The 18,298-nt window shown below is 31.9% G+C and overlaps 2 protein-coding genes across 2 annotated transcripts in view; both read left to right on the top strand.

The window, feature by feature from the left end:
• LOC123700808 overlaps positions 1 to 18,298 on the top strand; it is a 535,837-nt gene that overhangs the window by 52,962 nt on the left and 464,577 nt on the right. The gene's annotated exons all lie outside the window — the stretch shown is intronic.
• LOC123701042 lies at positions 2,273 to 17,824 on the top strand. Its single transcript, XM_045648455.1, has 14 exons — positions 2,273 to 2,525; positions 5,049 to 5,272; positions 5,968 to 6,150; positions 6,884 to 7,097; positions 7,852 to 8,063; positions 8,415 to 8,594; positions 9,599 to 9,749; positions 10,169 to 10,333; positions 12,856 to 13,133; positions 14,336 to 14,549; positions 15,489 to 15,700; positions 16,181 to 16,366; positions 16,825 to 17,104; positions 17,667 to 17,824. Exons 1-14 carry the CDS (start codon positions 2,498 to 2,500, stop codon positions 17,732 to 17,734), a joined length of 2,595 nt encoding a protein of 864 aa, XP_045504411.1. The 5' UTR covers positions 2,273 to 2,497; the 3' UTR covers positions 17,735 to 17,824.

Below are 18,298 nucleotides of genomic sequence, written 5' to 3'. Positions count from 1 at the left end.
ATAACTCATAAAATATTGGATTAATCAATAAAATGCATCTAGCTATTTTTTAAGATCACTTTATTCTCTACAACTTTTGTTTGAAACATTTTTTTTAGTGCCCATATTTTTTGAGTCGTAGAACGTTTAGTGTAGAAATGCTGGCGCTCGGCGGGTGACGCGGCAGACCAAAAGATTTTTTACGGATGTAATGAAGGCGAAGAAGGGATTTCCAATGCATGCATGTGGATTTTCGCCGTTTCCGAAACGGAAAAAAATTTGATTTTTTTTTACAGAAAAATGAATTTTTTAGACATTTTTAAAAATATTCTCCTTTCATTTTCTTTTTTTTTATTCTTGCATCCGAATATAAATAATTACTCAATATTGTTTAGTTGTACGAAATATACATAGGTATACGAAACATACCTTGAAATTTTCTATTTTTCGACCGGTAATCCAACATCAAACGTTAAATAACTCAAAAAGTGTGGACATAAGAAAAAAAGTTTCAAATAAATTGATCTTAAAAAATGGATGGTTACTAGCCAAAAACAATAAACCAGTTCATTAAATAGGCCATAAATCGTACACGGTTAGTTTTACAAAAGTTTACACGGTATAAAAGATACGAAATTTTACTCTCTACAAAAAAGTCAAAATAACTTTTGCTTTAAAGTGGATAATTTCCGAGATATCGGCCAAAAACTTTTCTTTAAGATTGCGAGCGAAGCTCCAACTGGATCTGTCAGCATTTTGTGTTTTTATGGTCAATAAGTGACCCTTAACCTTAACTTCGTCTATTTTCATTTTGTTCATTTAGCTTACCATCAGGCAAGGCGTCGCGTCGGCTCATTTTCCTTCTTATATCATAAAAAAAACAAAAGTGAAATTTGATCGGAAATTTAGTGCGAATTTGGCAAAAAAAAACAGCTTTATTTAGTGGAGTAACAGTACTACCCGTCTTTCTACTCATGTGGTACTACACTACTTTTTCTGTCACGAAAATTTATAACACGTAAGAACCTAACATGGAAGCCCTATTTTCTTTTTTTCGTGCGTAATTCGACGAAATCCATCCAAAAATGTGTCCCTAACTTTAGCCGTTTGGGCGCTGATGGGCGTATGAAAATTTGTTAATCAATCAATTTAGAGTTAAATAATTGCACAAAGGTATTTGACACACACAAACGAAAAACAAAAGGATTATGTTTGTGAATGTATGGGGTCAATCGTGCGCAAGCTTTTTGTTTAGATCGCATTTTTTTGAGTCGATTGACAAGTTTCGAGTGTGAATTTTTTTGCGGATATTAAGTTTTGTCAGTACCTAGATAATTATTTTTTTTTTAGATTTGGTTAGGTACCTTCCAGGTGAGAGCCAGGGTGGGGCAAGCGCCCCACCCTGCCCCACCGTGGCTACGCCCATGGATAAGGGTAAAGTGATATTGAGATGCGCTATTAAAATTATTGAAAAATTCAATTACATACTTATTAGATTAGGGAATGCAGGGTACCTAACCCATTTTTCTGAGTTTTACGGGGCTTGCATAGAATGATATCTGTCGATTGTCACCATTCATTTAATTATAATATTTTATCTTACTCGTGAGACCCAAACTATAAAAAATTGTGATTTTTCACAAAATCTTTCTTGCTTAGCTAAACAGTCGTAAAGAGTCTTTAAAAATTTATATTGACATACCTATCTGCATGTTATTTACAATTTTTCCGGTCTGTTAAAAGTGGCATTATGAAAAAGGTGTGCTTATGAGAAGTAGCAAGTAGTTTTTCATCAATCGGTCATCAAAATTGCTTCACCCAGTCGAAAGTCCTGAGGGAACAAACAAATGAGAACCTTCTCTTTAGTGCGTGTGCGAGAGTCGAGCGCCATCTTTATTAAAATGAAATTAGCAAGCGTGGTCTCCCCCCTAATTTCAACGCGTAGGTAACAAGTAGGTAATATTTTCATGCTTGTAGAATCCGGTTCTGCATAATAGATATTATATGCAAAATTAATGTGACCACAATATGTTTAAGTTACTAATCCTTCGCTTAATTAAGACAGATTTTGAATATGATATTTTATTTTTATGTGGATCGGCATCGGTTTTACACCAAGATTATCTTTTACACCTTGTTTATGACAAGAATTCTCATCAATAACGTTTTTGTTAATCGTTACACGTTCGCAACGTCATATATTCGATAGGTATTTTATGTGAGAAATAATTTAGATAATAATGCTATCATCACGATGAACCGGTCTCGGACCTCAGAGTCAGACCTTCCAATATCATTATTCAGTGTCGGTTTGTACTCCGTCTACATCACACGCATTTAATAACAAACAATGTACACAAACAAATAAATTTATGTGAATTGACCACAAATAAAACTAATGTTTTGATTGTGACCGCGACTTCCTAGCTATCTCCGGTTTAATAACCTTGCGTCAGAGGATTTTTTTCTGCGATACAACATCTATTTGAATTTTCCTTGTTCATAAACAAGTGTCAAGATGAGATTACTTCTAGTTATATTTTTAGGTAAGTAAGTTTCGTTAATATTATGTTCTCCAACAGGTTATAAGCTTTTCATTGTGGGTATCAAAGAACGTATTTTGTGCGACCTTCAATAAAATTTAATATTGTGATTACTGATTAACACGTGATTAATATACAAAAACACTTGGTTGTCATCGAGGATAACACAATAAAATCTCTTAATTTTAAGTACAAACAAATATATTTTTAGATGACATTGAATTAAACACTAGGCAGGTACTTACCCAGAAGATCCTGGTCGGGTTAATATTAAACAAACACCAGTTTGTCAAATTATTCTTTAATCAATAATTTAAGTAAATATACGTGTATGTACGCAGGATTTTTTGTATAATTAATACATACCTATGCTCATTGAAAATTGAGGAGCCGTGGGATTCCCAAACACGAATGCTACGAACAAAATATTGTTTATTTTACGTTGGAACCTTGGATGCCTTTGAGCTATTATTATCAAACTGCAAGTTATAATGTTAGAGCTTTAACATTACTGTTTATATATTAGTTAAAAATCAGTAGGTATTCTATATGTCTTTTCATATTTAAGTTTATCAAATTTAAATCCAGTTACAAGATCTCTTTTAAAATGCTAAAACTATTTACATTTTTTAAATTTTTTGCTCGCGTGTGTATACCCGTTGACTTTTTATGGGATTTCCAATTTTAAAATATTCAAGAAGTTGAAGTTTATAAACAGCCTAATAATTCCGTGACTAACGGCAATTTTAAAATAATAATAAGCCTTATTCCTTAAATTCGCCATCTAGTCTTAGAGCATTAAACCTACCTGCTCTTATGCAATCTGTATTAAATTAAAGTGATTAATTTTGGTAGGTATGCTATGAAACCTTGATTCGTAGGTACCAAAATTTCAAGATTCTGTGTTCACGGGAACAATTTACCCCACATTTGATTGCGTAGGTTTAGTAAATTGATATCTATAGTCTATACTAATATTATAAAGCTGAAGAGTTTGTTTGTTTGTTTGTTTGAACGCGCTAATCTCGGGAACTACTGGTCCGATTTGAAAAATTCTTTCGGTGTTAGATAGCCCATTTATCGAGGAATGCTATAGGCTATTTATCATCACGCTAAGACCAACAGGAGCGGAGCAATGCGGGTGAAACCGCGGGGAACAGCTAGTCTTCAATAGGCAGTTCACAGTTCACCTGAGTATTTGATGTAAATTTCTGAGCAAAAGTGCCTTGACAGACAGACAGACGGACAATGAAATGATCCTATAGGGTTCCGTTTTTTCCTTTGGTGATTCAAAAATACTATTTAAATAAAATTTAAGAAGTAGATACTATACAAAGGTACATAATTATTTAAAAATAACATACGGATAAATAAATATCTATCATATTATGTGCATGATAAAAACATGTTGTGAAAAAGCTGCCTGTCTTGTCGATGTATTTACCTAATTAGAATATCCAATAATAAGTGACATATGGGTCTTTCCGACTTATAAGTTTACGAGAATTGAGAATTACCTACCTATGGTGGTTTTGTTTTTAAATATGGCATCGTATAAACAATGTATGAGTAATGGATAACCCCCTGCCCTAAAAATTCTTGTACGCAACATATTTTTTATTCATATATTATGATCTTAGATTATGATGTCACAAATAATTAAATTTTAATAGGTAGATCGTAGGTAGTAGGTATATCATATTCATACTTCCTTCATATAGGGCTGAATTCCCTTTTGTTTATATTCAACCGCAATTTGTTATTAGATGTGTAGACAATTAAAAAAATATTTTCAAGTTTTACTTGCAATTAAAATCTGAATACATCTTCATAGATGTATAGATATTTGTACTTGTCATAATATAATACTTAGGTACCTAGTTTTAGTTTTCGTTGAATTAATTTTAGAAGTAAGTAGGTGGTAGGTCGATAAATCAAGAATACAAACATAGGTATCTGACATGAAAAATTTGCCTCAGATATTAAGCAATTATTGTCGACATCAGAAGTTAGACAAAGCATCATTTTTACCATAGGTACAATATAAATTCTGTAGTGTTTCTGTAATTATTATTATCTAATACCTCTATAAATAGTTTTTCTTTGAATGGCGATATCGTAGAATTATTGAATTATTTACTTAGTGGACGTAGATTAATTGTTAAGTAACTCGAAGAACTTCCAATTATAACTGCATAATACCGTTACGTATGGAATGTCCTGATTCCCGACCCCGTTTTAAAGGAGGACAAAATTATTCTGCCAAGTTATAAATCGTGTTTGTTATACCTTCCTATGATGAATTATTTCATTTTTTAGTCACCCTGCGATAGCCAAATTGTGCAGGTAAATGTTGATGCTTTGTTAAATTTAACGGCGTAGGTAGTTATTGCTGTTTTTTTGAAATCCCTTATATCACAGCTGTTGGAGAATATTGCACTTAAATAATAAAAAAAGCTCATGCATTTTTCACGGCTTTTTAACTTTATAGTTCAGTTTCTCTAAATAAAAAAAATCTTTTTCCAGTTCCGTGTGTACTTTGCGGTACAAATTATACAATTACTCAGGATCTGTTGGAGGAAGTGTTTGGGAAGCCTCAAAGTATCCTTGCAGCAGCCCCGCCCTCATCGATACTGCTACAGGACAGCGCGAGCGGTAACTCAACCATTGATCTTGGCGATCTGGACTCTATCGATGTTTATACACCTTCTGTTGCCGATTATGACAGATTTGACTGGACTCTCACTAAGGTATGTCAAATAATTATGTTAAAAATATAAAGGGGAAATAGTTCTTTTACGTTGATACAAGGTTGATACTTAATAATCTCTAAAACAACTGGAACAACTTTGAACATTTGAGGTACCTATTAGATTTTCGCCCTCATCGTCTAATCTTAACAAATTTATACACTTAAAGTCTCCTCTTGAACCACTCTCTATTTAAAAAAATATATCATAATCCGGTGCGATATACAGACAGGGGCGGCGATTGTTTTGTATTACCTATGTAGATATTGACAAAAAGTCGAACTCAATGTGGTGAATCAATTGTAAATATTCTTATGAGTAAGGATTTCTTGTAAAAATGCCAACTGCAAAGTAGGTACCTACATCATCTTCCGCATTCTCTTTTGAGGTCACGTGAAATAAGCACTCATCAATAAAGATGTCACTTTGCGGTTTTTATACGACTTCGCAAAACAAAAGGAGAGGCCATGCGTTTGATGTGTACCTAACTACCTATAAATTACAGGGATGTTTGTAATGTTAAATGAAATGATGATACAATGATGATACCCTAGTATCATTAACATTAGTTATAAATGGATCATAAACATTCACAATCAAAATCGTATATTCCTATTGTCTAGTGGTGTCTAGTAAACTTGTCTGCATAGGTAACAAGAATACAATATAAAACATAATCAATGAAATCTTTTTAGCGTGTAGCCGGGACATCCAACGAAAACTTCCTAATCTCACCTCTGGGTCTAAAACTTGCGCTAGCCATATTAACGGAGGCTGCATCTGGACCCACTCAGGCTGAAATTGCATCAGTGCTTGGTTTGGATTTAGACTACAAAACGGTTAGACAAAAGTTTGCTGCCATTCTCGACTCTTTACAGGTAAGCTTTTCAGTTATGGTGATGAAATAAATAAGGTTATTTATAGATTATTATACAGTGTTATTGTTAAATCTCAGAAACTACTGGTTCGAGTTGTATCAGTTTTTTTGTTGGAGGAAGAATTTTCAAGAGTTCAACATCACCTGCTATGACCGCCGACGAGCGATAGAGCGCAGACCATCAATGTAAATTATTGCAAAAATAGGAAGAAGTATTCGTTTTGTGACCAAACGAAATAATTAATTATATTGTGTTAACAAAATATTGTTTTATAGGATTTAATTTATATTCACATTGCATTTATACCAATTCGTATTTATTACTTTTTAATATTAAAATATTCAAGGATAAAGTTCCTGGTTATAATAAAATTATATCTAGATTTATTTACGTTTATATGCGAATTTAATTATTTATGGCCATGGTTTCGATTTGGGTTAATAATTATGTTCAGAACACTGTTAAATGCATAAATTGAATATGAATAATTATTAATAGTATTTTAATTGCAGTTACGTCATGACATCATTGTTCTTAATGATTTCCCTATACATACTTAGATATTTATTGTTTTAATAGTGCCATTAATACTACCAGAATTATATAATGTTGATTTTCAAACTACGTTTGAACAGCAATAAACAGTACCCATAAATTGTCTTACCGACTCTAAAGTTTTTTTTATAATTATCCAAAACATTTTTTCAGAAGGATAAAATCTTTTTTTTTGCAGACTAAGTCATCGCAGTACATCCTAGATTTAGGTAGCAGAATATACGTAGGCGCATCTGTACAGCCCAGACAAAGGTTTTCAGCGATTGCCCAACAGTTCTATAAGACTGAAATTACAACATTGGACTTCAGTCATCCAATATTAGCTGCACAAAAGATTAACGAATGGGTAAACACTACCACACAAGGAAGGATTCCTAATTTGGTTGATATAGGTTCGTTTATGTGCTCTCTTCTACTGAAATTCTAATGAAAAACAATGACGGCATAGTTAAGAGACTACCAAACTGCTCATGTTTATGTAATAAGATTTATTTAAGCCTTGACTAACTGCTGAGTAAATTTGAGTTTTAAAATATTCCGTAAAAATTAATAAAGAAAAGGAGCTCCAACCATTCAAAGCTATCTTTTAGTGTCTATTAGTAAAGAGCTAAAGATTTACCATCAACGCTTATTATACTTACTGATGTCTTAGCAACTAATTATCAAGGTCTGTAAATACCTTTAAGAGTCATCACGCCCACTAATGTTTAGTGTTTTTCGACTCACATAGTGTGTTACTTCATTTTCCTTATGTAAATCTGTACTTAGTTGTGTCTATAACTACTAAAATAAAACAGTGACGTAATGGTTTACCTATATTTAAAAGTGTGTCGATTTTTGAATGGAGCATTGCGAGTAAAATTTCAAGGTCACGTCATGGCAGTACTGTCACTTCATGAAATAAGGCGACGATTTTGGTATCTTTGAATCTGCCAAAGAAGTTTCACTTCTGACACGTGTGCGCGGAACACACGCTATTTGTATCCTGCAAATATCTGCCTTCCATGTACAAAGAGTAAAGCTGTTATTTAGGGCTACATAATTTCATGATAATATCTACATTCGTATTTAAAAAAACACCGCTCATAAAGACCTTTATTCATTTTTTCGTTATTTATATAAAATCGTTTATATTTCCTCCTTCAGATGACGTAGAAGGCGTGGTAGCCCTTGTATTGAACACGCTATTCTTCAAGGGTACTTGGTGGCATCAATTTACGCCTAATGAGACGCATTTGGACAACTTCTATTCGAATGCAACGACTAAGAAACCTGTAGAGTTCATGCATGTCAAGAATAAGTTCTATTATACAGAGTCTTTGAAGTACAATGCGAAGATTTTGAGGATGCCTTATCTGGTAAGTATCTTATTTTATAGGAGAAAAATACACATTAGTGAACTTGTAAATTTCAAAAATTTCCTTGAATAATTATGTTCGTTTTGTGCTTATAAAAATTTATTAAAATGCCTGATTTGGTTCTGATCTTTGTAATCACCAGAATAGTAAATGAAAGTTAAATCGAACAGAGGATTGCACTCTGGCAAAATGTCTTTTTGCAATAAGATGATCTCTTATTCCATGTATTTGGAAATTATTATGTGCATTTAATACCAACCTTGATATACGAGACCTGGTAGTCGGGCCCAATATTGATAATGAAGAAATACTTAAAGATATCTTTTAACTTAAATTAAAATTATTTTATAGGGTCACAAATTCGCCATGTACATCATAGTACCCAATTCCTTGACGGGTCTGCCAATAATTTTCAACGATATTAGTGGATTAAGGGCGGAATTATCTCATCTCAAGGAACATCTAGTTGATGTCAGCTTACCCAAGTTCCAATTTGAGTATACGTCAGTATTGGATGGAGTACTTAAAGAGGTGAGTTTAAAATATATAAAAGAGAATCATTATGAAAATGTATTTAAAAACTAGGTTAGGTAATTGTTATCGAAGCATAAAAATTGAACTTTATACGAATGATTTGATATGCGATATATGAATTATATTACGATGACCCGATTGAAGACGTGGTAATGCGAAAACATTTCTACTTTCGACTTCTATTTAATCACAATAGGGGCTGATAGTGCGTTTTGTTATTGGTTTTATCTGGTAAGCTCTGTTATGGATAAGCTTCACGTTGATAATAATGTTTGAATGCAGATTTGAATTATTACGTCATACTTATATATTGAATTTTAAAAATATTTTATGAATAATGGATGGCAAATTCGTGCAATAAACAATAGATCACGTCTTTTCCTTAAGGTACTTTGTTTACGTAAAATCGATAGTTCAGACCAATTTTCCTTGTTAGCCCTCCTTGAATATTATGGTTTGCATTATTTCTTGGGTATTCCCAATAAACTAAGAAGATTAAGTTGAACCATAAGCTGCAATTAATAGTTTGCATGCTGTCTGCATATCTATATCTATAAGTGTTTTAATAGTTTACCTACAAAATTCCTTATAACTCTTGATCATAACGGCTTCAAAAAAGGAGGAAATTTTATTTCTTACTGCATTTTTTATATATTATGTACATCGATTTATCCGACAACTATGATCTATGGAACTGATAAAAAAATTCATAAAGTTCACATGTGGCTCACATCATTTCATTGGCCCCTAACTTCGGAGATACCTACACCAAAAATATAATATGTATTTTATAATTAACGGTCCTTAGCAAAATAAAATATGTTACCAAATATCTAAATCGGTTTAGCCAGTATTGCAATATTTTATAACATTAAACGCAGGAGGTTCCCAATTGCTATATTCCGGCACCTCGACATTTAGTTACCTCTTAATAGCTACAATATTACATTAGAAAAAAGTTCTATGATGCATTTTTTTAAATATGTGATTGTTTTTTCTAGCTTGGAATCAGACAAGCGTTCGAAGACACAGCGTCATTCCCAGGAATAGCAAGAGGACAAACTTTAAAACAAAGAATGAAAATTTCTAAGGTTCTGCAAAGATCTGGTATTGAAGTCAACGAGCTAGGAAGTGTAGCTTATTCAGCTACCGGTAAGTTTTAACATTTTTTTACATTTTTTAAATTGCAACACATTTGACGTAAAGTAAAATATTTTTAATGAAACAGAAGATTATACGTAAATAAAATGATACAGTTCGATTAAAAAAATTAAGACTAAAAAAGGTGTTTCAATTTATATGTCAATAATTTTATGCATTCGAACTGCACATTATATTTTCCATTGAAGATAAAATATTGTTGTGGTGGTCCTATCTAATTAGGGAAAACGTTTCCATTACGCTTGTTAAGAATATAAATTTCATTATTTACAACATAAACATATAACGATCTACATACAATTATTTATATTCAGCCTTGTCTGTCTAAATTCAGGAGTAATGCAGTTATTGAGGAGTGATAAAATAACGATATTTATAAATAATGATACTTAAAACAATGTTTTTTTCAGAAATATCGCTCGTGAACAAATTCGGTGAAGGAGACGAGCCAACCGCCGAATTATTTGCAAACAAGCCGTTCATGTTCTTTATCCAAGACGAGCCAACAACACAGCTGCTTTTTACTGGACGAGTATCCGATCCAACACTCGTTGATGGCGCTTTAAAGAAACACTAGGAATAAATATTAGTGAAAATGTTTGAGACTTTTATTTTTAATTTAAGATAGTAAATTAAGGATTGAATCAATGGAGCTGCAGCATAGTTTACTGTCGCATCTTTTTTTTAATAGGGTAAACAAAAGGATTGAATCAATGAACCTGCAGAGTAGGTTTTCGTCGCTTTTTTAAAATGTCCCACAGACCGTTAAATTGAGCAATTGGATATTATACAATAATAGTATGGTATTTTTGAGAGATTTTTACATAGCTCTTTGCATAGACTGAGGTTTCCACGAGTCAGCGGTCAAAAAGCGATAGTTGCTTTAGGTATTTTGATAACAAATACATTTTTTTTAAATAAAGACATTTTTTTTTAATAAATAGTGATGTATAACATCAAATTGAGCATAAGTACCTAACAATAGCCTAGGCTAAAAACTGGCGCCGCAAAATAAATTCAATCTTAGATAACACTTTTTATAAGACAAATCGTATAATTAATGACTCACTTGTATTATTTCCCGCTGTTGAGTGTTGACGTAATTTGAGTAATCATATCGAACCGGTTCATCTCTTGTCTGCGTTCAAACCATTCTTTTCATTCGTTCACGCGCCTCCAAGGACTTTATTTGTTTACAATCATTCATCATTTTTAACTCTATAGTGGTGCAAAATGCACGTCGTTTAACATTCTCTTTTTTTAATTACGTTGTGATAGTTTATTTTCTTTCTATTATAAATATTTCTTCATCATGGGCTTTGTGTTTCTTATTGGTGAGTACAATACGAATGCATTGAAGGAACTTAAATTTTAACCTTGTGTTTTAAACGTATCTGTGTAAATAATAATTCAGAGACGCTAGACAGGTTTTCGGCATATTTTTTACAAGCTAACGAAACGTAAACTTAAGACAAGATTTGCCTACTTTGAATATTTTAGAATAAGCAACTGAAAATGAAATACAATGGCCTTCTTATGTTGCACTTGTACTCGTTTGTTGTAATTAAATCGTATAACGAGTGCTATTTATGTTTATGATTTAATAATCAACATAAATATTTCTGACCTATGTTATATTCAGATTTTTTCCTTATATCATTACAATATAAAGTTGCACTATATTATTCATTTATATAGGTACTAATTAAGACTTATTTCTGTTCTTAATAAGCATTATTATTATTGTATAATCTAATAAAGAAAAATAAATCTTTGTTCCTAATTATGATTTTCAAACTCCGATCGTCAGTTAAGATAAACGACCATAAAAAACTTAAAACATGTAGATAAAAACTTATTAAACTATTTAGGTATTTGTTGTAATTTTTGTGTCTCGTTACGATTATTTATTACTAGCTTACCGCCCGCGGGTTCGCCCGCTTTGTCTAAAACCTAATAAATTATATACTAAAACCTTCCTCTTGAATCACTCATCCTAAAAAAAACCGCATCAAAATCCGTTGCGTAGTTTGAAAGATTTAAGCATACAAAGGGACATAGGGAAATAGGGACAGAGAAAGCGACTTTGTTTTATACTATGTAGTGATTGAATAAGTTGAATTTAAATACCTACGCTGAAGGGAAAACCGCACATAATAAATAATAATTTACCTACAAGTTTACATAGATATCCTAATAGTTTATATTTTTGGCGCCAAACTGGTGTAGGTAAGCCCATAGAGAAGCCTAAATAAATGCAAATTGATTAGGTAGATACAAAACATTTTGTGGGTTTTTAAATCTGACCTTAGATATTAATGTGATATTAATTTCGTAGGTATTCAAAATATCAAGTTTTTCATTTATTTTTATAAACGCTTAGTTAATCATATTTTAATATCTTCTTCGGTTCTTTTGCGAGTTAGGATTTCACAGAATAAAAAAATAAATAGTCGTTGGGGATAATTTCAAACTTTAACGGTAATAATTTTCCATCTTTCAAACATTAAACGGTTCTTACTTATAATATTAATAATTTTTGGAGATATAAGATCAGAATTTAAGCATTATAGAAAGAAAATATCTAAAATCTACCCGAAAATTTGTTTCAAATCTTACTTTAATATTTTAAGACCATTATTACGTAGGTAACTTATGTGGTTGAATGCACTTTTATTGTTGTGACTAGTATTATTTAAAAGGCAATTTTTCTTACTATAATGTTAAAAGATTTTATTCTTGATAATAATACTTTATCGGAACTGGTTTAACCAGGAAAACACCTTGACGTAAGACGAAGCGGATCAGGGATGGCCGTTCATCATCAATTGTATTTTTATTCAAAGTTAATCATTTTAATAGGATAATTGTTATTTACGTATAGGTTAATAATATAGTGTATGGACTTTATAATCGTCGAAAAACATCAAAATAGATTTGATTCGAAAATAATAAAAAAATTGACGTTTTGTAAGAAATGTTTGAAAATTTAGGTATTTGTTGGCAGGTATATATTATCTAGTATAGAAATTCTCTGATTGTTCCAATAAAGAAGCCAATGTTGTGCCCAAGCTACATAAATTGTTATTATTTTCAGCCTTATTCCTCCTACAAATCAGTAAATTTGACTGCCTAGATGGAGGGTCTACAGATTTCTCTCGTCTCAATTTCTTCGATATCGATTTGCTACGATACACGGCAGAAGACAAGCCAGGCAATATTATGGTCTCTCCGGCCAGTATAAAGTCTATTTTAGCTATGGTGTTAGAAGGAGCACAGGGAAGTACAGAGGATGAAATAAGAAGTGCACTCAGACTGTCGTCTCATAAAGACGAATTCAGGGAACATCTGAATGCGTATCTCTCTTTGCTACGAGTAAGTGCTTTTATGTTTTATACCTTTGACCATCATTATTGAATAACTAGAATGTTTTTTGGTAAATGGTTCTTATTTAAGTTATATACAATGTGAACACACTATTTTAACGCACGTAGAGATACTTTAAGAATTATATTGTATACCTAGTTACCAAGAGTTAGGTAGGTAGATAATCATAAACAATTGTAATTCTCATTAGGATTATTATTGTTTGTTTGTACAGTCTTCAATGGCTAAAGTAATACAAAACTAAAGGATATAAATAATATTTTATTATCGATATAAACTTAAATAGGACACGTTCGCATTAATTATGCGTTTATGAGGCATAAACTATGTCAAGAGATTATAAATAAAATATGTATCATGTTTACGAGAAGTGTCTAAGAAATTTATTTAAGATATCTACAAATTCAAATATTTCAATGAACTTGTTATCTTATTCTGATCGGAGTATATTATCGTATGTTATTTACCAACCTAAAGATCCTACTAATATTATAAATGCGAAAGTTTGTGAGCATAGTGTGTTTGTTAATTTTTCACGCAAATACTACGGAACCGATTACAATGAAATTTAGCACAAATATAGAGGGTAACTTGTATAGGATAGGTTTTATCCCGGAAATCCCACGGGAACGGGAACTATGCGGGTTTTTCTTTGAAAACGCGGGCGAAGCCGCGGGCGGAAAGCTAGTATCCTATAATAATATGTTCACTGTTTTCCGATAATTAAGTACCTATTACAGCTATGAATATAAAGAATGCGGAGCATTTATTTACAGCGTTATTATACACAACTACCCATAACTCGGTGTTAAGTATATCTTTTAATAGCAAATTGAATTATCTATTATTGCTTTTATAGTAATTTATTTTAGAAATGTTCGGCTTTTATTTTTTATTCCTGTATTGGTACATCCGCTTATTCGTATTCATCATTTAATTCTTAATTATCAGTTAATTAATATCCAATGTTATTGAATTAACTTTCCTTGCACTTGTCTACATAAAAATACTTTGTATTTTTCATGACTCGTTTTTTTCTAACATTAAGTTAGTGCTGGGAAAAAACTATTTTATCTGTTTTTTATTCAAAGATGCCCAAACCTGCAATGTAAATATTAAAATTCATAAATAAATACGAACTGAACTAGTATTTCAGAATAATAATTGAATTAATCAAAACATATTTTCAGGTAAACAGTCCAGGCGTAACAATAAACAACGCAAATGCAGCATTTGTGTCGAACAAACTGAAGCTAAAGAAGGAATTTGGGGTTATGTTGCAAAAGGTGTACTTCGCCAATGTTGGATCAGTGGACTATAGCTATCCGTATAATGTATCAGAAACAATCAATCGATGGGTTAGCGATAATACGAAGGGGTTAATTCCTGGAATCGTGGATCCTGGTAAGATAACAATAGTAGAAAAATAACAAATTTATATTTAGCATTTGAATGCCATAAAAACCAAAAAATATAAATTCAAATTTATAGTTGTTTTTTGGAACTACTTAAGGTGGTTTCAAATTCGAATCGCAGTCCGTTAAGTTTGTATTTTTCGAATAATTATGAAAGTAATATTAAAACGCCTTTATAAGAAGAAATACCTAGAAATTGTCCTTAAACTAAAGAGTGAAAAGTAAACTGGTTAAATTAAAGCTATTTGTAAATGGTAATGTAAATTCCCTTTTAACGATCATGCATCAGGAATACGTAATTGGGTGCAATATTTCTGTAAATGCACGTCACAGTTTCTGGCTTTTCCAACGGAAAACGCGTGACAAAGTAGGTACTTAAATTTAAAGGCCACTGACCGGTCTCTTCTTTGTTTATGTAAATTATTCTTAAATAAAATAAATATCACAAAATAGGTACCTATATTATAGGGATGACGCAGTTATGTAGTATTTTTTGATATTGGGCGTTGAGACTTTTTTTTATAGGAATTCAATCTAAGTAAATGTATTAGCCGATGGTCATAATTTAACGAATCTGACTGTAGACGAAGAATTATTACAAAATCATACATGATTTGAGACCCATTTTTTTTCTAAAGTATCATTATATCACTGTAAAATTGTAGAAACTGTCGAAAAATTGTAAACCTTAACAAGCTTCTTACAATTGAACGCATTATTTTTCGGCTGTTTGGTATCTCGCGCGATAAATTATTTGTATTAAGTATTAACTATATTATATTTTGTGGAAAGTGATTTACCTCTTACATTAACCATACTGATTGGTATCAAGATTGTAGTGAAATGCAATAATAGTTATTACTTTAATTTGATACTATATTTCGTATACTTCACATTATGATTTATGTTATTTGTATATAATTTTCAGGCAATATAAGTCCAATGGCGGACATGATTCTCGCAAATGCGATATACTTCAAGGGCTCTTGGGCAAATGCCTTCAATCCCCATTACACACGGAGTGGCTGTTTCCACCATCAAGGCAAGTGCAGGAATGTCGCGATGATGGAACTTCATTCTGAACTTAATTACGCTTATGTTGATAATTTACGAGCTCATGCTGTGGAACTGCCGTATGAGGTAAGGTTAAGTAGAAAGTACCTTTAAATAAAGCTCAGACCCTGTCTTGTCATAGAAAAATAATAATTTTAACGTTGAGGCACTAGTGCTATTGAGGTTACAAGAATAACAAGCAAAAAAAAAAAAACATTGTGGTAAATAAAAAGGTAATGATCTATTCAACAATGAAGATTATGATGATGAGATAGTTATGGATTTGAAAGCTTGATACAAAATTATTCAGAGAAGCTAAGAAAAAATCATTATTAGAGTAGCAAAAATTCCCAGCAGAAAAAAGAAACTCATGAACAACAAAAATAATAACATTTTAATATCCATCACAAAAAAGAGCTCCAAGCAACAAAAATAATAAAATCTTAGCCAATTTAATGGTGCATAAGGAAAAAATAGGCATCAAGTGTAAAAACGTAGTTCATATAGTTCTCAACAATATAATCGTTTCTGGTCCCTGCTTTATCTTTAAAATGTGATTTTTTTCAGGGTGGACAATATTCAATGATCCTCTTAGTGCCTCTTGACCGCGAAGGTTGTGGGCAGCTAATTCGTGACTTACCCTATATGAGCTTACCGCAAATTAGCATGCTCTTTGAACCCACAGACATCAGGCTAATCATGCCGAAGTTTACAGTTGATTATAGCGAAAATATGGTGGGACCATTGAGAAAGGTACGTATTTTGTGGTTATTAAATCGATTTTGGATGTCCATGGCCTGTTTATATGTTATATTATTACCGTTATTGTTGTTTTAATAGGGGCTAAATCAAGAAGGTTTAAATATAAGGTAATAAATTATCAACAACCTTGTTCGGTACTTTGAACTTCGATTAGTTACCTGTGTCTAATTTAGCAAGATTGGAAAACCTTCTCCTGTATTTAATGAAAGAAATTCAGAATTCTAAATAATTATCTCTAAATACCTACCTCTTTCCTCTTTGGTACCTATAAGGACTATAATTCTTTAGGCGCGTTGAGAGTAAAATTTCAAGGTCGCGTCAGGCAATACCGTCACGTTATGGAGTAAGGCGACGATTTTGGTATTTTTTAATCTTGTCTAAGAAGTTTCACTTCTGACACGTGTGCTCGACATGCTCTTTTTTGATGTAATGTCTGAATTTTTTTCCAGCTGCGAATTGAAACTCTATTCACGAGAAACGCAAATCTCTCTGGAATGTTCGAAGGCATCTCTGCCCAAGTGGACAACATTATCCACAAAGTGCACATGTCAGTAGATGAGAAAGGTACAGTAGCTGCTGCGTCATCCGTTGCCATGGTGATACCGTTAATTGGTGCTGAGGTTTTGTTACAAGTGGACAGACCTTTTATATTCTTTATACGAGATAATAAGAAGGGCTTGGTCCTGTTTGAAGGGAAGATCGATGAACCGAATGGTGTTGATGATGCTGGTAAGTTTTAGTTTTAATTATTGCTTAGAAAGAAAGTTGATATTATAATATATTATGTATGTTGTTCAAGACGTTTAAAATAATAAGAAAGGCCTGCTTATACTTCGCTATAAAATCAACAAGGCCAAGAATTTTTAACTGCTGGAAGCTTTCTAAGCGATTTTGTACATTAATTCACAAATTGGCATTAATTTCCGATAGGCTACTTTCAATTGTCTTAAGTTCGTCTTGTAAGTTTAATTTTTTGTTGACAGTTAAAAAGTCCGGTATAATAAGAAGTTTAGGCCCAGTTTCATCATGCTCGGTTAGTTAGATTAACACGCTGTTAACTATATTAACGGGTCAATAATGTAAGGGAGTGTCCCACCATGACCTAATAGAGGATTAGTTTCCTTAACATGGCATTATACTTAATTACTGGTATAGTGACTCTTTGAATATTAATTTGGTAACATAATATGTGAATGTCATATGCAAATTTTTAAAACAATATGTGAAAGTAAACTCGCTTTCTTAGTGAAATTCGTACCAAAACCGGTAAAATTGTTTGTTTACATTTCAGAGCTACAAAAGAATTTGAAGAACTTTGTATACAATCATGGCAGAAGATATTCTAACCCCCACTTTTAGGTTTATCCAAATTGTATATATATATACGTAAGTGATGAACATAGAGGTGTTGAAGATTAAAAATGTTTTAATAAATGAGTTTACCTCTTTTATTGTATTTTATTTTATAATTTCCTGCGCCTACTAACTAAAATTTTCCTATCCCCTCCCTTTTTCTACTGTTAGGACAAATCTACCGACTTACAGTACGACTTCAGCAAAAACAAAATATATTTTTGGAATGGTCGTTCGTCCTTCATTGTATTTATTTTTTTATTTATTTATTATACTTTATTGCATTGAAAATACATATAACAAAGACAAGACTACAGAAACAGCAAAGGGCGGCCTTATCGCTAGGTAGCGATCTCTACCAGGCAACCCAACAATCAAAGGAAATATAACAATATGATGTGGGTGAGCAAAAATAAGGCAAACATAAGTACAATAAATAATTATACATACACTTACATACTTACAATACATACAATAAATACATAAATACACATACATAAATATATCCATAGCACATAAATATAATATACATATTATATACAAGATAAATATTAGTAACTATGCAGAAAA

The sequence above is a fragment of the Colias croceus genome, chromosome 20 (genome assembly GCF_905220415.1).
Source record: "Colias croceus chromosome 20, ilColCroc2.1".
NCBI classification, from domain to species: Eukaryota; Metazoa; Arthropoda; class Insecta; order Lepidoptera; family Pieridae; genus Colias; species Colias croceus.
Note: the sequence above shows the minus strand (reverse complement) of the source record. Positions and strands in the feature narration are given on the sequence as shown.